The sequence below is a fragment of the Gymnoscopelus braueri genome (genome assembly GCF_963280865.1).
Source record: "Gymnoscopelus braueri genome assembly, chromosome: 21".
NCBI classification, from domain to species: Eukaryota; Metazoa; Chordata; class Actinopteri; order Myctophiformes; family Myctophidae; genus Gymnoscopelus; species Gymnoscopelus braueri.
In genome coordinates, this window is record NC_137623.1 from 7,354,071 (window position 1) to 7,370,543 (window position 16,473).

At 40.2% G+C, this 16,473-nt stretch overlaps 1 protein-coding gene across 1 annotated transcript in view; it reads right to left on the bottom strand.

Moving 5' to 3' along the window:
* gpr158a (G protein-coupled receptor 158a) overlaps positions 1-16,473 on the bottom strand; it is a gene marked incomplete at both ends in the record, with an annotated part of 115,836 nt that overhangs the window by 48,965 nt on the left and 50,398 nt on the right. Inside the window, 3 exons of the mRNA XM_080418344.1 lie at positions 1,808-1,876; positions 5,295-5,521; positions 12,759-12,861. Coding sequence (XP_080274470.1) covers positions 1,808-1,876; positions 5,295-5,521; positions 12,759-12,861 — 399 coding nt within the window. The remainder of the gene's footprint in view (positions 1-1,807; positions 1,877-5,294; positions 5,522-12,758; positions 12,862-16,473) is intronic.

Below are 16,473 nucleotides of genomic sequence, written 5' to 3' on the forward strand. Positions count from 1 at the left end.
CCCATAGACGCAGGGATTTTGATTCATGCAAGAAAATAATGTCTGTGGTTAACATACCGGTAAGCCTAAGAGAGTGTCCCGTTTTGTTCTGACATACTGTGAGACATCATAGACCCATTAAAACACTATGTCATCTGTGAATGTAGAAGATGTACAGTCTTTTACAGCGAGGCTCTGCAAGAGGCTAGCCGTCTATGTGCGTGTGAGAAACAGCTCTCAAATTCATGCACTAGCGTGCATGTATACACACACACACACACACACACACGTACGTACGTACCTACGTACGTGCGTGCGTGCGTGCGTGTACATACGTACCTACCTACCTACAAACATACATAGTGTATACTGTAGATAGATGGCACCATACTGTATCCACACAATGGAGAAGCCATTTGAAGACCATTTGATTGTTTTACTTAAGTAAAAGTATCAATATTGCAATGTAGAAATATTCTGTTACAAGTGAAGGTTCGGAATTAAAAATGTACTTGAGTAAAAGTACAAAAGTATTGGTATCAAAATATACTTAAAGTACAAAAGTGAAAGTACTCATGCAGAATGTCCCATTTCACAAGTTTTCAAAAGTATAAAAATCTTTTGAAAATAGCAGATTTACAAGTTCACAACGCGTCGCATCGCAACACGTTGTGAGCTTGTAGATCTGCTATTTTCAAATAGCCAAAGTTTAAATAGGGCTGAATGCATGTATAATTCTAATCTACAAAGTAACTAGTAACTAAAGTTTTCAAATAATTGTAGTGGAGTAAAAAAGTACAAATATGTGTTTCTGAGATGTAGTGGAGTAGAAGTAAAAGTACTGAAAATTGGAAATACTCCAGTAAAGTGAAGATACCTCAAAGTTGTACTTAAGTACAGTGCTTGAGTAAATGTACTTAGTTACTTTACGCCACTGGATAGCACCATACTGTATACACAAAATGGAGAAGCCATTTGAAGACCATTTGATTTCCGATAACATATAGATAACACAAACACAGCTCATTACCCACAGCAGAATGAGTTACACCACCAAACACAATGCATCCAGAGTATAAGCTCCTGCTCCGGTGCATTGTTCTCAGAATCAGTCTGTTACTGTCACCACCAATAACCTCCACTCCTAGATCGTGTTATTGTCTCAGACATTTCTGTTTCAGGGAAAAGAGGTCGCTGACAGCTCGTAGTCACGATGCAACAACTTTTGTATTATTGAAGACACCGACGTTTCAACAAAGCACAGCATGTCTTCTTCAGGGTACGTGCATGTATACAAATCTAACGGTGATTAAAATCTCCACTACAAAGAAGGTGCAGAGAGTTCTGACCAGATGGTTAATGTTGACTGACTGACCGATGGTCGTCATTGGCCAGTCTAGTGTACAGTTAGCAGGAGGTCAGTCACCAAACACGCCCTGGGATGTCTGTCTCTGCCAGCCTAATCCAATCCAACCCACCTCCATCTTCTCACACAAAAGCCTCAGCTGTCAGAAAAAAAACTGTTCATCAAAACTCTCTATGACTATCACAAAAAGACAATCCCATGACTTTTAGTAGCTATATTGTTTGCCTTAAGAGCTACAGAACAGATTAGGATCTTTTACTCTGGGGCGAGGAAATGCCCAGTGTGTTAAACTGACTTTAGCTCAAGGAGAAGGTCTGTGTTTCTGACAGTGACAAGAAAATTATCAACAATTCCAAAATATTTTTGCATTGAAGAATGTAAAACACAGGCACGCACACACACACACACACACACACACACACACACACACACACACACACTAAGTGAGTGTCTCAGGCTTACCGGGAAGTAGAGAAGCAGCGCTCCACATAGAATGGCTTCCAGGAGGACGAGGCCTGATGCTCTGATACCCTGGAAAAACAAAGAAAATCATTCATGTTCTTCTTTCTAATATGCATTCATTACTGACTTGATATGTTACTTTGTAATGAACAGTCATGTTGCAAAAATAAGATGTACGGACAAACAAAATGTTTCATAGCACAGCATCCTCCAATAATTTCACAAACGAGTGGTGTGGTGGTGAGGCCAAATTTTTTTCTGCCCGGTTCTCCTCAGTGGCTGGAGCAGTCGATCTGAATTTCCACACAGCCATTGACCATGTGCACGGAAGTGATGGTTTGGTCTAAAATGTTACATTAAATCATAATCCAAAACTGACTATTATTCCAGGGTGTTATAAAAGGCATAGTTTCTTTGTGGCCCGTTGTGAGAGTATATGAGCTACAAACGGAGCCGTCGCCTCAAGGCCGTTTTAATGGAGGGTTCACCCTTTTCAGACTATTTCTATGCATGTTCTTGCATAATAAGATATGTAACAACACGTCTATGCTCTAATTGACAGGATGCTGGAGGGCGGCTTTCACTAGAGCACAAGACAGCTGTGCATCCATTCAAAAATACACTCAACCTGCCAGTAATCTCGTTACAGAAATAGATGACACGACTATAATAATATCACAATAAAAGCAAGCCGTACACTGCACCTCACCAAAGACACCATCTGTCCATTAAACTTACTGTTTGAGCTTTTAGATTTGAAGTCCACAACTCTTAGTGTGCAGAAAGTTTGAATCTAAGCCTGTATATTTTGTTTCATTTTATGTATAACTTTCATCACAATGAAAGACCCCTGAGTGATCTGATAATGAATGATGATCTCATTATTGGATGGATCATGGATGCTATATTGATAATTTTCACCACCAAATATATGCCTAGTCTGCGTTCTTACTGTCATTAGTGGTGGAAAAAGTACGGTACTCACATTTTGTACTTAAAAAGTATCAATACTGCAATATAGAAATACTCTGTTAAATAAGTAAATGTCCGGAATTAAAAATGTAAGTAAATGTCCGGAATTCAAAATTTACTTGAGTAAAAGTACAAGTATTGGTATCAAAATATACTTAAAGTACAAAAGTAAAAGTACTCATTATGCAGAATGTCCCATTTCACAAGTTTTCAAATGTATAAAATGTCAAAAAAATCTTTTGGAAATAGCAGATCTACAAGCTTACAATGCATCACGATGCCAGGCATTGTGAGCTTGAATCGGCTATTTTCAAATGGCCAAAATGTATATAGGGTTGAAGTGGGTAATGTATGTTTTGTAATAATAATAATAATCCAAATCTACAAAGTAACTAAAGTTTTCAAATAATTGTAGTGGAGTAAAAGTACAATATTTGCCTCTGAGATGTGGCGGAGTAAAAGTAAAAGTATTGGAAGTTGGAAATACTCAAGTAAACTACAAATACCTCAAAATTGTACTTAAGTACAGTTCTTGAGTAAATGTACTTCGTTACTTTCCACCACTGCTTACTGTTATATCTCACGTGAGTAGCAAGTACTGTACTCGACTATTCTGCCAAGAATGAGAACGGTACACACCGCAAACTGTACAGGAACAAAAGGGCATGTGAGAACTCCTCTCCTACTGCCTATGGCGGTAACGTACGTTGAATGAACGAATGGTTTATTTCGATACTCTTTTGAACAAAGACATTTTCTTTTAGCCAGATCAAAAAGGTACTGTATGTAGGCAGAAGCTCGTAGCTTATTAGTGTGCCTTGTCTATACCCTTTTTACATTTTGTAACTTTTTAACAAGAAAGAAGAACCATTGTTAATGTTAATTAGTTTCCCAAACATTCTGCATATTAATGAAAACATTCTTGGCAAATGCTTTCGCTTTTGTCCGTCTTGCACCGGTCCAAGAATTTCACCTCTAGCGGTGCAATACGAATGCCCCCGGCTGTCCCTCTTAAATTAGGCATTTCACTTAACCCATTAAGACCTGGGACGCATCTGTGTCACTTTTTGATTTGAGCTAAAAAGCATTATTTTACACTTTGGGCTATTCAAAAATAGCAGATCTACAAGCTCGTAGCGCGGCACCGAGTGCCGCGCTACGAGCTTGTAGATCTGCTATTTTTGAAAAATCGTGAAAACTTGTGCAAACCTTTGAATATATATTGTAGCTCATCAGGCAAACAATATAGCTACTAAAATCATGAAATTGTCATTTTGTAGGGGAGAGCCCAGAAGCCCTAGGGAGAGCCCAGAACTGAGCTCTATATTTTTTAACTCAAAGCTTTGCTTTTGGGACCCCTGGAACAACATATTTTGAGATGGGGGGTCCGCGGCAAAATACATATTATTTTGGGGGTCCTTGACATGAAAAAAATTGAACACCACTGATATAGAAACATACGTTTTTTTCAGAATACTGTTAGGATTCAGAAGACATTCGTAGAATCGGCCTCAGGTTTTTAATGGGTTAATTAATTTTAAGAACTTTTTAATACCAAATTGGCCAAATTGTCAAATATTAGGGCCTTGGGCCTGGCGGAGACGATTATAAAGCAGTGTTTTATTGGGTCACACAGACAGCTTGGTGTAACACAGTAACACACAGCCTGTTGGTCGCTGTCCAAGGTGCTGAAGTGGAAGTGAAGCTGTAGTGGCTGACTGTTCTGTTTGAAAGTGTTCCAGCACTTTATTGTCACCCACACACACAGTACGCCATCAACCTGCTCATTTATTCAGAGGGCTTTGATGTCCATATGGTGCCCAGAGCATCAAACGAGTATCAGATGAAACATAGTTTGAAACACAAGCTCTATGATCTTTTTATCTTATTTTACAAGTTATTTTGAGCAAAACCAAAATGACGATACAAGCAAGTGCACAATGTAATTGATCAGTGGTGGAAAGTAACTAAGTACATTTACTCAAGTACTGTACTTATATGTACAATTTTTAGGTACTTTTACTTTACTGAAGTAAAAGTATACTTTTACTTCTACTCCACTACATCTCAGAGGCAAATTTTACTTTTTACTCCACTGCAATTATCTGAAAACTTCAGTTACTAGTTACTTTGTAGACTATTACAAAACATACATTAAACACTTTATTTAAACACTTTAACGCCTTATTTAAACTTTGGCTATTTGAAAATAGCCAAAGTTTGAGATCTACAATCTCACAACGCTTCGCATCGTGAGCTTGTAGATCTGCTATTTTCAAAGGATTTTAATAAATTGTATACATATGATACCTTGTGAAACGGGACATTCTGCATAATGAGTACTTTTACTTTTATATATTATAGTATATTTTGATGCCAATACTTTTGTGCTTTTACTCTAGTAAATTTTAATTACCGGACTACAGTATTTCTACTTTACAGTATTGACATTTTTAACTAAGTAAAAATAAATTAGTGCTTTTTCCACCACTGTAATTGATTGATTCCCAGGTACCTTGTTCCTGCGGAAGTGGTAGATGACCACCATGCTGATGAAGAGGAGGAGCATACAGAGGCACTGTGAGGACAGCACCACCATGCGCAGGGCGTTGTCGTCTCTCACCACGCAGGGCGTGTCGTCCTTGCAGAAGGCACAGCCCTCCTGGCAGGGCAGGCAGTCGTTGGAAGAGCCCTCGTCCGCGTTGGGGCCGCTGTCCGCCGCTTTGCCCTTTCGACCCATCCCTGTGGCAACCATATTAACAAAAATGTTATTCTCAATTTCCAGTGGTGTAAAGTAACTAACTATATTTACTCAAGTACTGTACTTTAAGTACTACTCCATTACATCTCAAAGGCAATTATTGCACTTTTACTCCAATACAATTATTTGAAAAAGCTCTACAAGCTCACAATGCGTTGCGGTGCGACGCATTGTGAGCTTGTAGATCTGCTATTTTAGCACTTAACCCATTAAGACCTGAGGCCGATTCTGTGGTGCTCAAACTTTTTCATGTCAAGGACCCCCAAAAATGATGTGTATTTGGACGCAGGCCCCCATCTCAAAATATTTTGTTCCAGGGACCCCCAGAAGCAAAGATTTGCGTTAAAAATGTATATGTAATGTAATATATTCAAAGATTGCATACATTGTCACGGTTTAAAAAAAATAGCAGATCTACAAGGTTAAAATGGTTCAAATGATTGTGACGCTATATTAACTACTTTTGCTGGGGACCCCCATGTACCCCCCCCAAGGACCCCTGGGGGTCCCCGGACCCCACTTTGAGAACCAATGTGCTATATACATATATAATAGCTGAAATCTAAAATGACACAGATGCTTTTCTGGATTGAATGGGTTAACAATGCATTTGTGCACTATTGTAAAGAAGTGAAGCAGGACAGAAACAGGGAGCAGCCATTGCTGCATTGTCATGATGTATACCCATGTCATCATCATTGCCTTTGGTTGAAAATAACACTAAAAACAACCCAGTGTAACTTTATGCTCAGAGAAGACAGAGCTCTGGTCTCTGTCAATGACAGCCTGAGTCCTGCAGAGGATATAAGATAATCCCTTTGTGTGTGCATACAGTGTGTCCTTTATCCATGTAGATGTATATCGTCTCTAGCCTGGTAAAGCCCCTCCCTCCGGAAAATCTCATTTCCATTTGATTTCAGGAAGGAGTCTGGCCTGAAGGCTTGTATGGGCGTTTCTAGCGCATTACCAAAAAACGTCGTTCTGTGATTGACAGCGAAAGTTGGCCAATCAGGTGGCGAGTTCGAGTGAGCCCGAATGGAGCCGAGTGCAGCCGACAAAAATGGAACGAGCCGCCATTGTTTTCTGTGGGCAGTTAAACTTTTTACTTTCGGTTTTAAAACGCTCTCAAACTTATTTTTTGAGGCACAGAATTGACTTTTAAGATATCGCTTGCATAAAATGTAGTTGTTTAACTTCATATATGTGGTCAATTAATCATGACAGAGCCTATTTAAAAATAGAATTCAGAGAACCGGCAGGGGCGGGCAGTGACACGCATGTATCCGAATAAGGCAACCTATTTTGGGCATGTCTCAAAAGTCCTGTTGCGTCACATTAGTCTGGAGGTGGTAAAAATGCACTGCTGATTGGCTGAAGGGGAACAACGATCATTGGCTGAAGGGGTTGTCAGTCAACGGTATTACTCCCGCCCAACTCCAGCCCACAGCCAAATTGCAGAATGGGCGGTCATGCCAGACTCACTCCTGAAATAAATTACAAATGAGATTTCCGGAGGGAGGGTTTACCAGGCTATATCGTCTCTGTCGAGTGGAAACAGTCCAAAACTGTTTACTTTTCAGAATTCTAATTAAAAAAAAAGTAGCAGATTTACAAGCAGAAACGCGTCGCGCCGCATTTCTAGCTTGTAGATCTGCTACTTTTTTGTTATTTTTTTAAATGACAGTATGTAAGGCCCGGACCGTTGGCCTTGCGGTCCGGGCACCTAGGCTATAGTGTAGCCTGACAGTGCATCGCGGGTTTGAGTCCCGTTCCCAACGATCTTTACTGCATGTCTCTCACCATCAAAAAATAACAGCATGTAATACTGTTCATAACATGTCAAACTATTATGTATGAGCACGAAAATCAACATTGCTCCTCCCCAGGTTCAGTCTGTGGCATATCATACCTAGATGATGTAGTATGGAGATTTCCACAGAGGAATGCAGGAAAACATGATAGCTCTGCAGTCTCTTATCTCTACAAGGGCGAGGAGGGTGTTTGTTTAGTACAGCGAGACTGTGACCGGAAGGGTCACAAAGCTTAAATCCTTCGGGGGTGACCGGAGGAAAAACTGATTGCAGGGAAAATGAATCGATAATGTTATTCTCCCCACTCCACTCCACTCCCCATCAGCCCCAACTACTGCTGCCAAGGTGCCCCTTAAGCAAGGCACTTCTTCCACCTCCAACTTCCTGGATTGAATGTGTTTCCCAGTAGTGTAAAGTAACTACCGGTAAGTACATGTACTCAAGTACTGTACTTACTGTAAGTAAAATGTTGAGGTATTTTTTACTTTACTGGAGTTTTTCCAATTTTCTATACTTTAACTTCTACTCCACCACATCTCAGAAGCAAATATTATAATATATTTTACTCCACTACAAAAAAAAGATTTGAATACATTTTATACATTTGAAAACTTGTGAAATGGGACATTCTGTTCTTTCTACTTTTGGTACTTTTTGTACTAACAATTTACCAGTACTTTTGTACATTTACTCAAGTCAATTTTGAATTCCGGACTTTTGATACTTTTACTTAAGTCCAAAATATGAGTAACTTTTCACCACTGGTGTTTCTGCACAACAATGTTACAAATGGAGCCTAAAGTTCCCTCTTTACGCGGCTGTTTGTTTTGTGCGATTAATTCACATAAATTCAAACTGTTGTTTAGGGCTGTAGTACTCGAGACCGGTCTCGGTCTCGAGACCGGTCTCGAGACCGCTTTTTGATTTACTCGGTCTTGTCTCGGTCTCACCCATAGTTTGACTCGGTCTTGACTCGGTCTCGCCCATAATTTGACTCGGTCTTGACTCGGACTCGGACTAAGGGACTCGGGACTCTACCCCCACCGAGTCCACTCGAGTCCAAGACCAAGTCACTACAATGCAATGAAATAATTTTATTATACCCATATTATGAGGAGCCCATTCACATTAACATTATAAGAGAGCTGTCTGGCGTTTATGGACAGCTTTCTTGGAGCACATCATCTTGCAGCAGTTGACAGCGCAGCAGCAGCAGAACACCAGCAGTCCTGTCCCTCTAGTTTATATTCTTTTAAAATTATATCCACGAACAGGTGTTTATTTATTTATTGTGTGTTCACTGTGTAGCCTGTGGTTGTTTTAATCATCAGTCTCTAATCATCTAAAGATGAATAGAGACTGCTTTCAGTAAGGTTTCCTTGCGCACATTATACTGTGTCACTCACTGCAGTAAATATATCAGTCCAAGCAGCAAAACTAAAAACATTAATTAACATTAGATCCTGACCGATGCTGTCGTCGGCTTGTCTGGAGATATACCTACATGTAATGTACAAATCACTTAAATTATCTATTCTCTTGTAAGTTGTACCACATTGTGCGTAATTGCGCACAGGGAGACTGACCTCTTTCTGCTTTTCATATTAAGATCAATTCTATTTCTATAATTCTATCAATCCTATTATTTATTTCATACAATAAAACAATAAGTAGGCCTACATCCAGAAACATTTTCACCATGAATATAAAAGCATCAACCTGTATGCATGAGGCAAATACTCTGTAAAAGTAATTGAGCTGTGTTCAAACTGTTACTTGAGTAAAAGTATTGGCTTCAAAATATACTTAAAGTACCAAAAGTGAAAGTACTAAAATATTTGAAAATAGCCGATCTACAAGCTCACAATTGTGAGCTTGTAGATCTGCTATTTTCAAATAGTCTACTCTATGGTATAAAATATGGCTAAAGTGGTTAATATATTTTTATTATGTAATAATTTATATCTGCTGCAAACTACGTTTTCAAATAATTGTAGTCGAGTAAAAGTACAATATTTGCCTCTGATATGAGTAGAAGTAAAAGTATTGAAAATTGGAAATAATCCAGTAGTAAAAAAAAATACCTCAACATTGTACTTAAGTTGTACAGTACTTGAGTAAATGTACTTAATTACTTTATTTTACACCATTGGATGAGCGTGTTCTAAATCTAAAATGACACAGATGCTTTCCCGGTTTTAACGGGTTAAAGGTGATTTGTTTTTGTTTCTTTTTTGTGGTTAAAATGAGCTTGTACAGCACAGTTGTGTTTAGCAAAAAGCATTGTGTTCTGGCTATGTTACTTACTTGTTATTTCAAATAAATATTTGAATGAATCAAACATTTTGTAATATTTTTACATAAAAGTGCCATGTACATTTATTTACACATAGTGACAATACACATTTTCACACATTATGCATACTTATTGAATAGAGCTCATTGTAGTAGGCCAGGCATACCTAATTTTGAGCTTTTCCAAAGTCAGAAACATATAATTGCAGTGTTTCAGATCAAGATTGTTTTCTGTACCTATAAAAAAAAAAAAAAAAAAAAAAATCTGGTCTCGGTCTTGACTCGGTCTCGCCCCCCGTCGGTCTCGGTCTTGACTTGGTCTCGCCCCCCGTCGGTCTCGGTCTTGACTCGGACTCGACCCCCTCCCTGGCCTCCCGGACTCGGTCTTGACTCGGACTCGCCCCCCCTCGGACTTGGTACTGACTTGGACTCGCTTTAGGTGGTCTCGACTACAGCCCTACTGTTGTTTGTGTCACGGATCTCACGGTACATTCACACACAGAATGTGAATACTATGTGGCAAATCGGCGAATAAAAGCATCAACCTGTATGCATGAGGCATCAATTATATAAAATGGTTTGCTGCCAAATACATACCTGAAAATCCCTGGTGTGTAAAGACCTTTACAAGTAAATATTTAAATTAGTTCAGAAAACCCTTCCCTGGATAAATAAAGGTTAACAGGAACAAATTAAGGGCACGAGATGTGCTCTGAAGGAGGTTGGAGACAAGACTAGAAATAGAACTAGAGATGCCCATGTGGTCGGGTAGATGAAAGTACGCTGCACTTATAGAGAGCTTTCATGTTATAGAGCCTTCATTGGAAACAACCATTGTCTCAGAGATTTGCAAGGATTTTCTGCCTTTATAAAGAAAACTGCCCTATTTTATTTTCCACAGCTGTGTTTCTGCACATCATTGATTCAATGTGAATGGAACTACTTATCTCTGTACCGTAGCTATATGACTCATACTAACCCCCCTAATGTCTTCTTCCCCTTTGGTTCCCTGTTCCTGCAGCTGACTGGGCTGTCAGAGAGCTTCACTTATTTTGGAAAAAATATTGTGAAACATCATTTAGGAATGTGAGCCGAGACGTCTTCCTCCACGAAAAGGTTGTCAAGGACGTCCCCGGTGGATTACGGGGCTTCTTAAAGGAGTAGTTCACCCAAAAGACGACTTATTTTCTATCAATTACACACCCCATGAAGCCTTGAATTCATGGAGATTTCTTTGTTATTGTCGCATTCCTGAGACAATAATTTCATGACCGGGTGGTTGCTCAGTAGGAGACTCAATTGAGTGATGCTCTATTCTATTGAGCCTCCTACCAGAGACTCTCATTTTTGGTTATAGACTCTCGTTATTGGTTAAATATGGATATATTTTGGCATAATTGCTCAGCCGTAGTGCATGCATGAGAACAGTAACAAGACCACTGGGATTTTATACTGGTGTTCCAAGACCAGTGGCATTCCAAGATCAATGGAATTCCATATCAAAACAACAATTTGTTGTTATTCCCAGCAATCCCAGGCACCTCTCAACAAATAGAAAAACTGAACAAAAAGACAGTTGATACCAGTTGACCTCTTATCTCCATATTCTAACCTTTTGTGTTTTTTCGTAAATTAATGCGTCACACAAAAGCATCAAAAGTAGCAGATCTACAAGCTCAAAACGTACACTTGACTCTGGATAGTAACTCATCAGCTAATTGCCATGTTGCGTTTTTAAATGCAAACAAGATAGAAATGTATTTTGTACAATATGATTTTTGTTTTACACAAAGTAAATTGCAGGCTTGTTAACCAGTGCTATGAGCTTGTATATCTGCTTTTTTAATATTTGAATATATGGATATTTTTTTTACTCAAATATTTGCTTCTGGGGGTCCCTGGAACAAAATATTTTGAGATGGGGATCAGCGGCCAAATATATATCATTTTGGGTGGTCCTTGACATGAAATGGTTTGAGCACCACTGATATAGCAACATACGTTTTGTTCAGAAACCAGTTAGGATTTAGAAGACATTTGTAGATGCGTTTGAATGGAATAACAGAACCTCTGTGCCGCTGGGTCAAAAAAAGCAATCAGCCGGGTGCATGCAATGTGCGTGTTGCTGTGAAGGTAGGCGTGCATGCATGAGGAATTCGCAGAATAAAATGGTCTATCACACATTCTATCGCTCTATTTTTAATCGCTCTATTTTTATCGCTCTATAATGACATGCAAAAAAATAGGGTGGGTTAACCTTGGTAGCTCTGTGTCACCAAACAGCATGTGCTTCATGTTGTTATTACACATTATATATGTCCTCAATCTCCTTCAATTAAAAAAAAAAAGAGACAAATAATAAACAACAAACCAGCCTTTGTATGTTGGTTTTATTTCTGTGTTTTTTTGTATTATGTTTAGTTTTCGTGTCTGTCTAATTGTGTATTGTAAGTGTGTGGGGTGGGATGTGGGATTGTGTCTACTGTCTTGTGTGGTATACACATATTTACAATTATTAGTCATTGATTTCTGATGCTACTATGTGTAAAACTATGTGTAAAACTAATAAACAGATTTAAAAAAGAAATTAAAAAAAATCACACCCAGTGTGAAGTGGGCGGTGTGGTCATCACAGTGGTCATCACAGTGATGGAAGCTCACTTTAAAAAAAAAAGTGCATAGTCCTATTTATAGGTTATTAATTTCATCATGTGTCTCGCTAGCCAATCACAGTGCTGAATAGAGTCAGCCAATAGAGCCAGCCAATCACAGTACAGCTAGGGGTGTACTAATGCTAGGGGTGTACTAATTATGAGCCAATCACAGTACAGCGAAGGGTGTACTAATGAGGTGTCCCAACCCCACTTATAGGGGCGGCTACACCGCCCAAAAATAATAGATAACAGAAAAATAGCACCTGGGGCTCACGCACACCATGAGTGTAGTCACCGAGAATAAACAACATTATCTCTGTATGACACACAGTATTATAGGGATCCCACACATAGCGATACCATATTTATAGAATATCATACCGGAGGAACACAATTCCAATTTCATCACGACAGGCGGCAGGTGTGAAACAGGTGATTGACGTGTCAGATCGACTTACGTGTGAAGCCGTTGACAGCCACTCTGTTGGGGTGGTAGAAGCCTTTCTTGCAGTGGCACTTGTACTTGTCCAAGACGAACCCGTGGCCCCGGATCGGCAAGCACTGCGAAGAGAAGAGTAATGATATAAAAAGCACATCAGCTACTGTATACAGAGGAGATCATTAATGTTACTTGAATTGGCACCTTGAAAAAAAAAGACATCAGTCATCAGTCATCTCAAATCCCTTCAAAATTCATATTTTTCAGCAAAGTAACTGTCAATGGCCTACTAGACCAGTGGTTCTCAAACTTTTTCATGTAGAGGACCTCCAAATTAATATGTATTTGGCCGTGGACCCCCCATCTGAAAATATTTTGCGCCAGGGACCCCCAGAAACAGCATGCAAAAATAGCAGATTGTTGGCCAAAAATAGCAGATCTACAAACTCACAACGCCTCGCGCTGCGAGGCGTTGTGAGCTATGAAATCTATGAAAAAGTTTAATCTGCAACTTAAGTGGAGGTCCCTGCTTCATCTCTCTCTCAGCTGACCTGGAAAACGTTGAAGACACCTGATCTACGCAAGCATCTCATTTTCAAACAATCTGAACTCTTTCAGTTTTGTCTTCCAGCCGAGATGATTAGTTATGATGAAACGAGGACCCAGAATAGCTGTGAGTGCGTTCATCATCTGACACCTGACTCGCTGTGTGGAGTGTTTATGAGCTGATTGTTGTGAGATCTGCTTCCTGCGGTGGAAGATGAACAAAGGCACGAGTCATCTTAATTCTCCTCCCACGTCTGTCTGGAGGAGCAGCTATTTCTGTCCACTTCTAAAAGGTGCTGTCTGTCTGTCTGTCTGTCTGTCTGTCTGTCTGTCTGTCTGTCTGTCTGCATGCATTCACAAATACTGAGTGCAGGTCCTCCACAGACAACAACACATGCAGGGTCTGAGAATAGCGTGACTCCCATGGGGATTGTAGACTTGATCATGTGGAACTGGGGACCCCCAAAAAATATCATATTTTAACTGGGGACCCCCCCAAAATAATCATATTTGTCATATTCTAGGCTCCTGTGTGTGTGTGTGTGTGTGTGTGTGTGTGTGTGTGTGTGTGTGTGTGTGTGTGTGTGTGTGTGTGTGTGTGTGTGTGTGTGTGTGTGTGTGTGTGTGTGTGTGTGTGTGTGTGTCTCTCTGCCTGCTGATCCATCTGCTGTTTGTCTGTCAGGCTACAGTGCTGTAATTTGCATCATGCATGTCATGTCAGCTCTGATAAACCATGTGTGTGTCAACACCGGACCCACTGTCTGCCACTTTTAATTTGCCACCTCATATTGAGACAGATGGATGCATGCAAGCGTGTGTGCGTACGCACGAGCACATGTGCCTGTGCCTGTGCGTGTGTGCGTGCGTGCGTGCGTGCGTGCGTGCGTGCGTGCGTGTGTGTGCGCGTGCGCGTGTGTACGTGAGCTTGGGATTGCAATTTGCGGGCTGAACGGCATGCACATACATAGCGTACGTACTGTTGTAAAGTAACTAAGTACATTTAGTCAAGTACTGTACTTTGAGGTACTTTACTGGAGTATTTCCAGTTTTCAGTACTTTTACTTCTACATCTAGAGGCATATATTATACTGTTACTCCACTACAGTTATTTGAAAACTTTAGTTATTAGTTACTTTGTAGATTTGTATTATTATTACAAAACATACATTAGCCACTTCAGCCCTATAAACATTTCGGCCATTTGAAAATAGCAGATCTACAAGCTATTGTGAGCTTGTATATCTGCTTTTTTCAAAAGATTTTGTATACATTTGAAAACTTATGAAATTGGACTTTCTGCATAATGAGTACTTTTACTTTTGTACTTTAAGGATATTTTGATACCAGTACTTTTACTCAAGTAAATTTAGAATTCCGGACTTTTACTTGTAACAGAGTATTTCTACATTGCAGTATTGATACTTTTACTTACGTAAAAAAATGTAGTACTTTTTCCCACCACTGAACAAGAGTGCATGCGCCAGTGCTTAATGTTGAGTGTGTGTTAGTGTGCATATACTGGCAGTCTGTGCATGCTGCCATGCATGTGGTGATTGATGCTGCATGGGGGTTGGCTGAGGACTATAACGTGTTGAACAGGGGAATCAAACCCCAGACAGAGCAGACAGGCTGGCTCACAGCTATACCTGCCATCAGTCACATGTGATCTCAGACGGCGCGTTCAGGCTGCCTCCAGGCTACCCGCCATCAGTCACATGTGTGTGATCTCCGTTGGCAGCCTGCCAGCCCAGGCAGCTAGGAGCCACACAGTCGTTTCAATGGGCCATAAAATGAAACTCTCTTGGCCCAGATCTCTTTTTTATAGGCAGGGCTATAATGCCCCGATTCATGATTCGTCACGCAACGGTATTGCTGCGTTCACAGTCACACCGCATGGCAGATACAGAGATACATAGGCTACCGTTCTTTTTCAAGTCAGCAGCGACATGAAGATACAAAGATACGGGACTCCCTCTTTCTTTGGTGTTTCCCCCAGGTGGGTGTGGTTATATGCCCAACCCTAACCTAACAGAAAATAGCAGTAGTGAACATAGCCGATCTACAAGCTCACTACGTGTCGTGTAGTTTAGTCTAAAGGATTTTTTGATGATTTTGGGGGATTTTTTATGAATAATTGTGGGGGGAAAAAAGGGGATATTAATCAGCCTGTGGCCAGTCAACCCTACCGCATGTGCAGTACTGCTCCTGTAGGATTGCATTGGGAAAACATGACTAAAAAAGCGATTTTGTTTCAATCTGTCGCTTAGATCTTCTTTTCCGCTAGAAGTTAAAACATCTGAGAGCAGGGGGGGACGACCTTTACTTTTTGGATACGATGTGCGGAAAAGGGTAAGAATCATGCATAGTGGGAAATATTCGAAAATTTCCCGCCCAACAGGCACCGAGCTGTGTGGAACCTCATCTCGGAGCTATATAGCGGAGGGAGAGGTTCCAATTGGAGCTAACAATATTTGTAGATGCTACAAAAGCAGCTTGAGCTGGTTTCAACTTCAGCTACAAAGATACAAAGCTGCAACGCTGTGTAGCTTTGTGTCTTTGTATCTGCCAGTGTGAACGCAGCATAATCTCTCACGCAGAGAATAGCAGACCTATCGTGATAAAAAAAATGCTCACAATAATCGCACCGCAGAGATTTTAATATATCGTGAAATTGTCCTCCGTCATACAGTAGGATAAATTTGATTTTGTTGAGCTGCAAATTCAGTACCACTTAAACCCTCTCTATACTATAAAACGGACCTGAAAGAGCGTGTTTGGTACGTTCTTATTTCACTCTACACACATTTACAGAGAAATAGCAGATCTACAAGCTCACAACGCATTGCAACGCACAACATCCCTCTTAGGCTGTTCTAAAATCCATGGTAAACCAAGGCCTTCGGGTGGCTTATTGCCATACTGTAATAACACATGGAAATATGATGATGTTGAAACAGAACACATTCTACACAGTGTCAGGCTGGCCAGCAGGACGTGATACGTAAAGGAGAGCCTGTTATGAATTCCCTTAATCATATCCATTTCAGGCCATCTATCGCTGTCATCTTCATCAATTATGGATGTATGGATGGCTGATTATGAGCCATTCATTGTGCCATGTAGTCACACAGGGGGAGAGAGGAGAGAGAGTTAGAGAGAGATTTAATCCATTAAGACCGGGAACACAT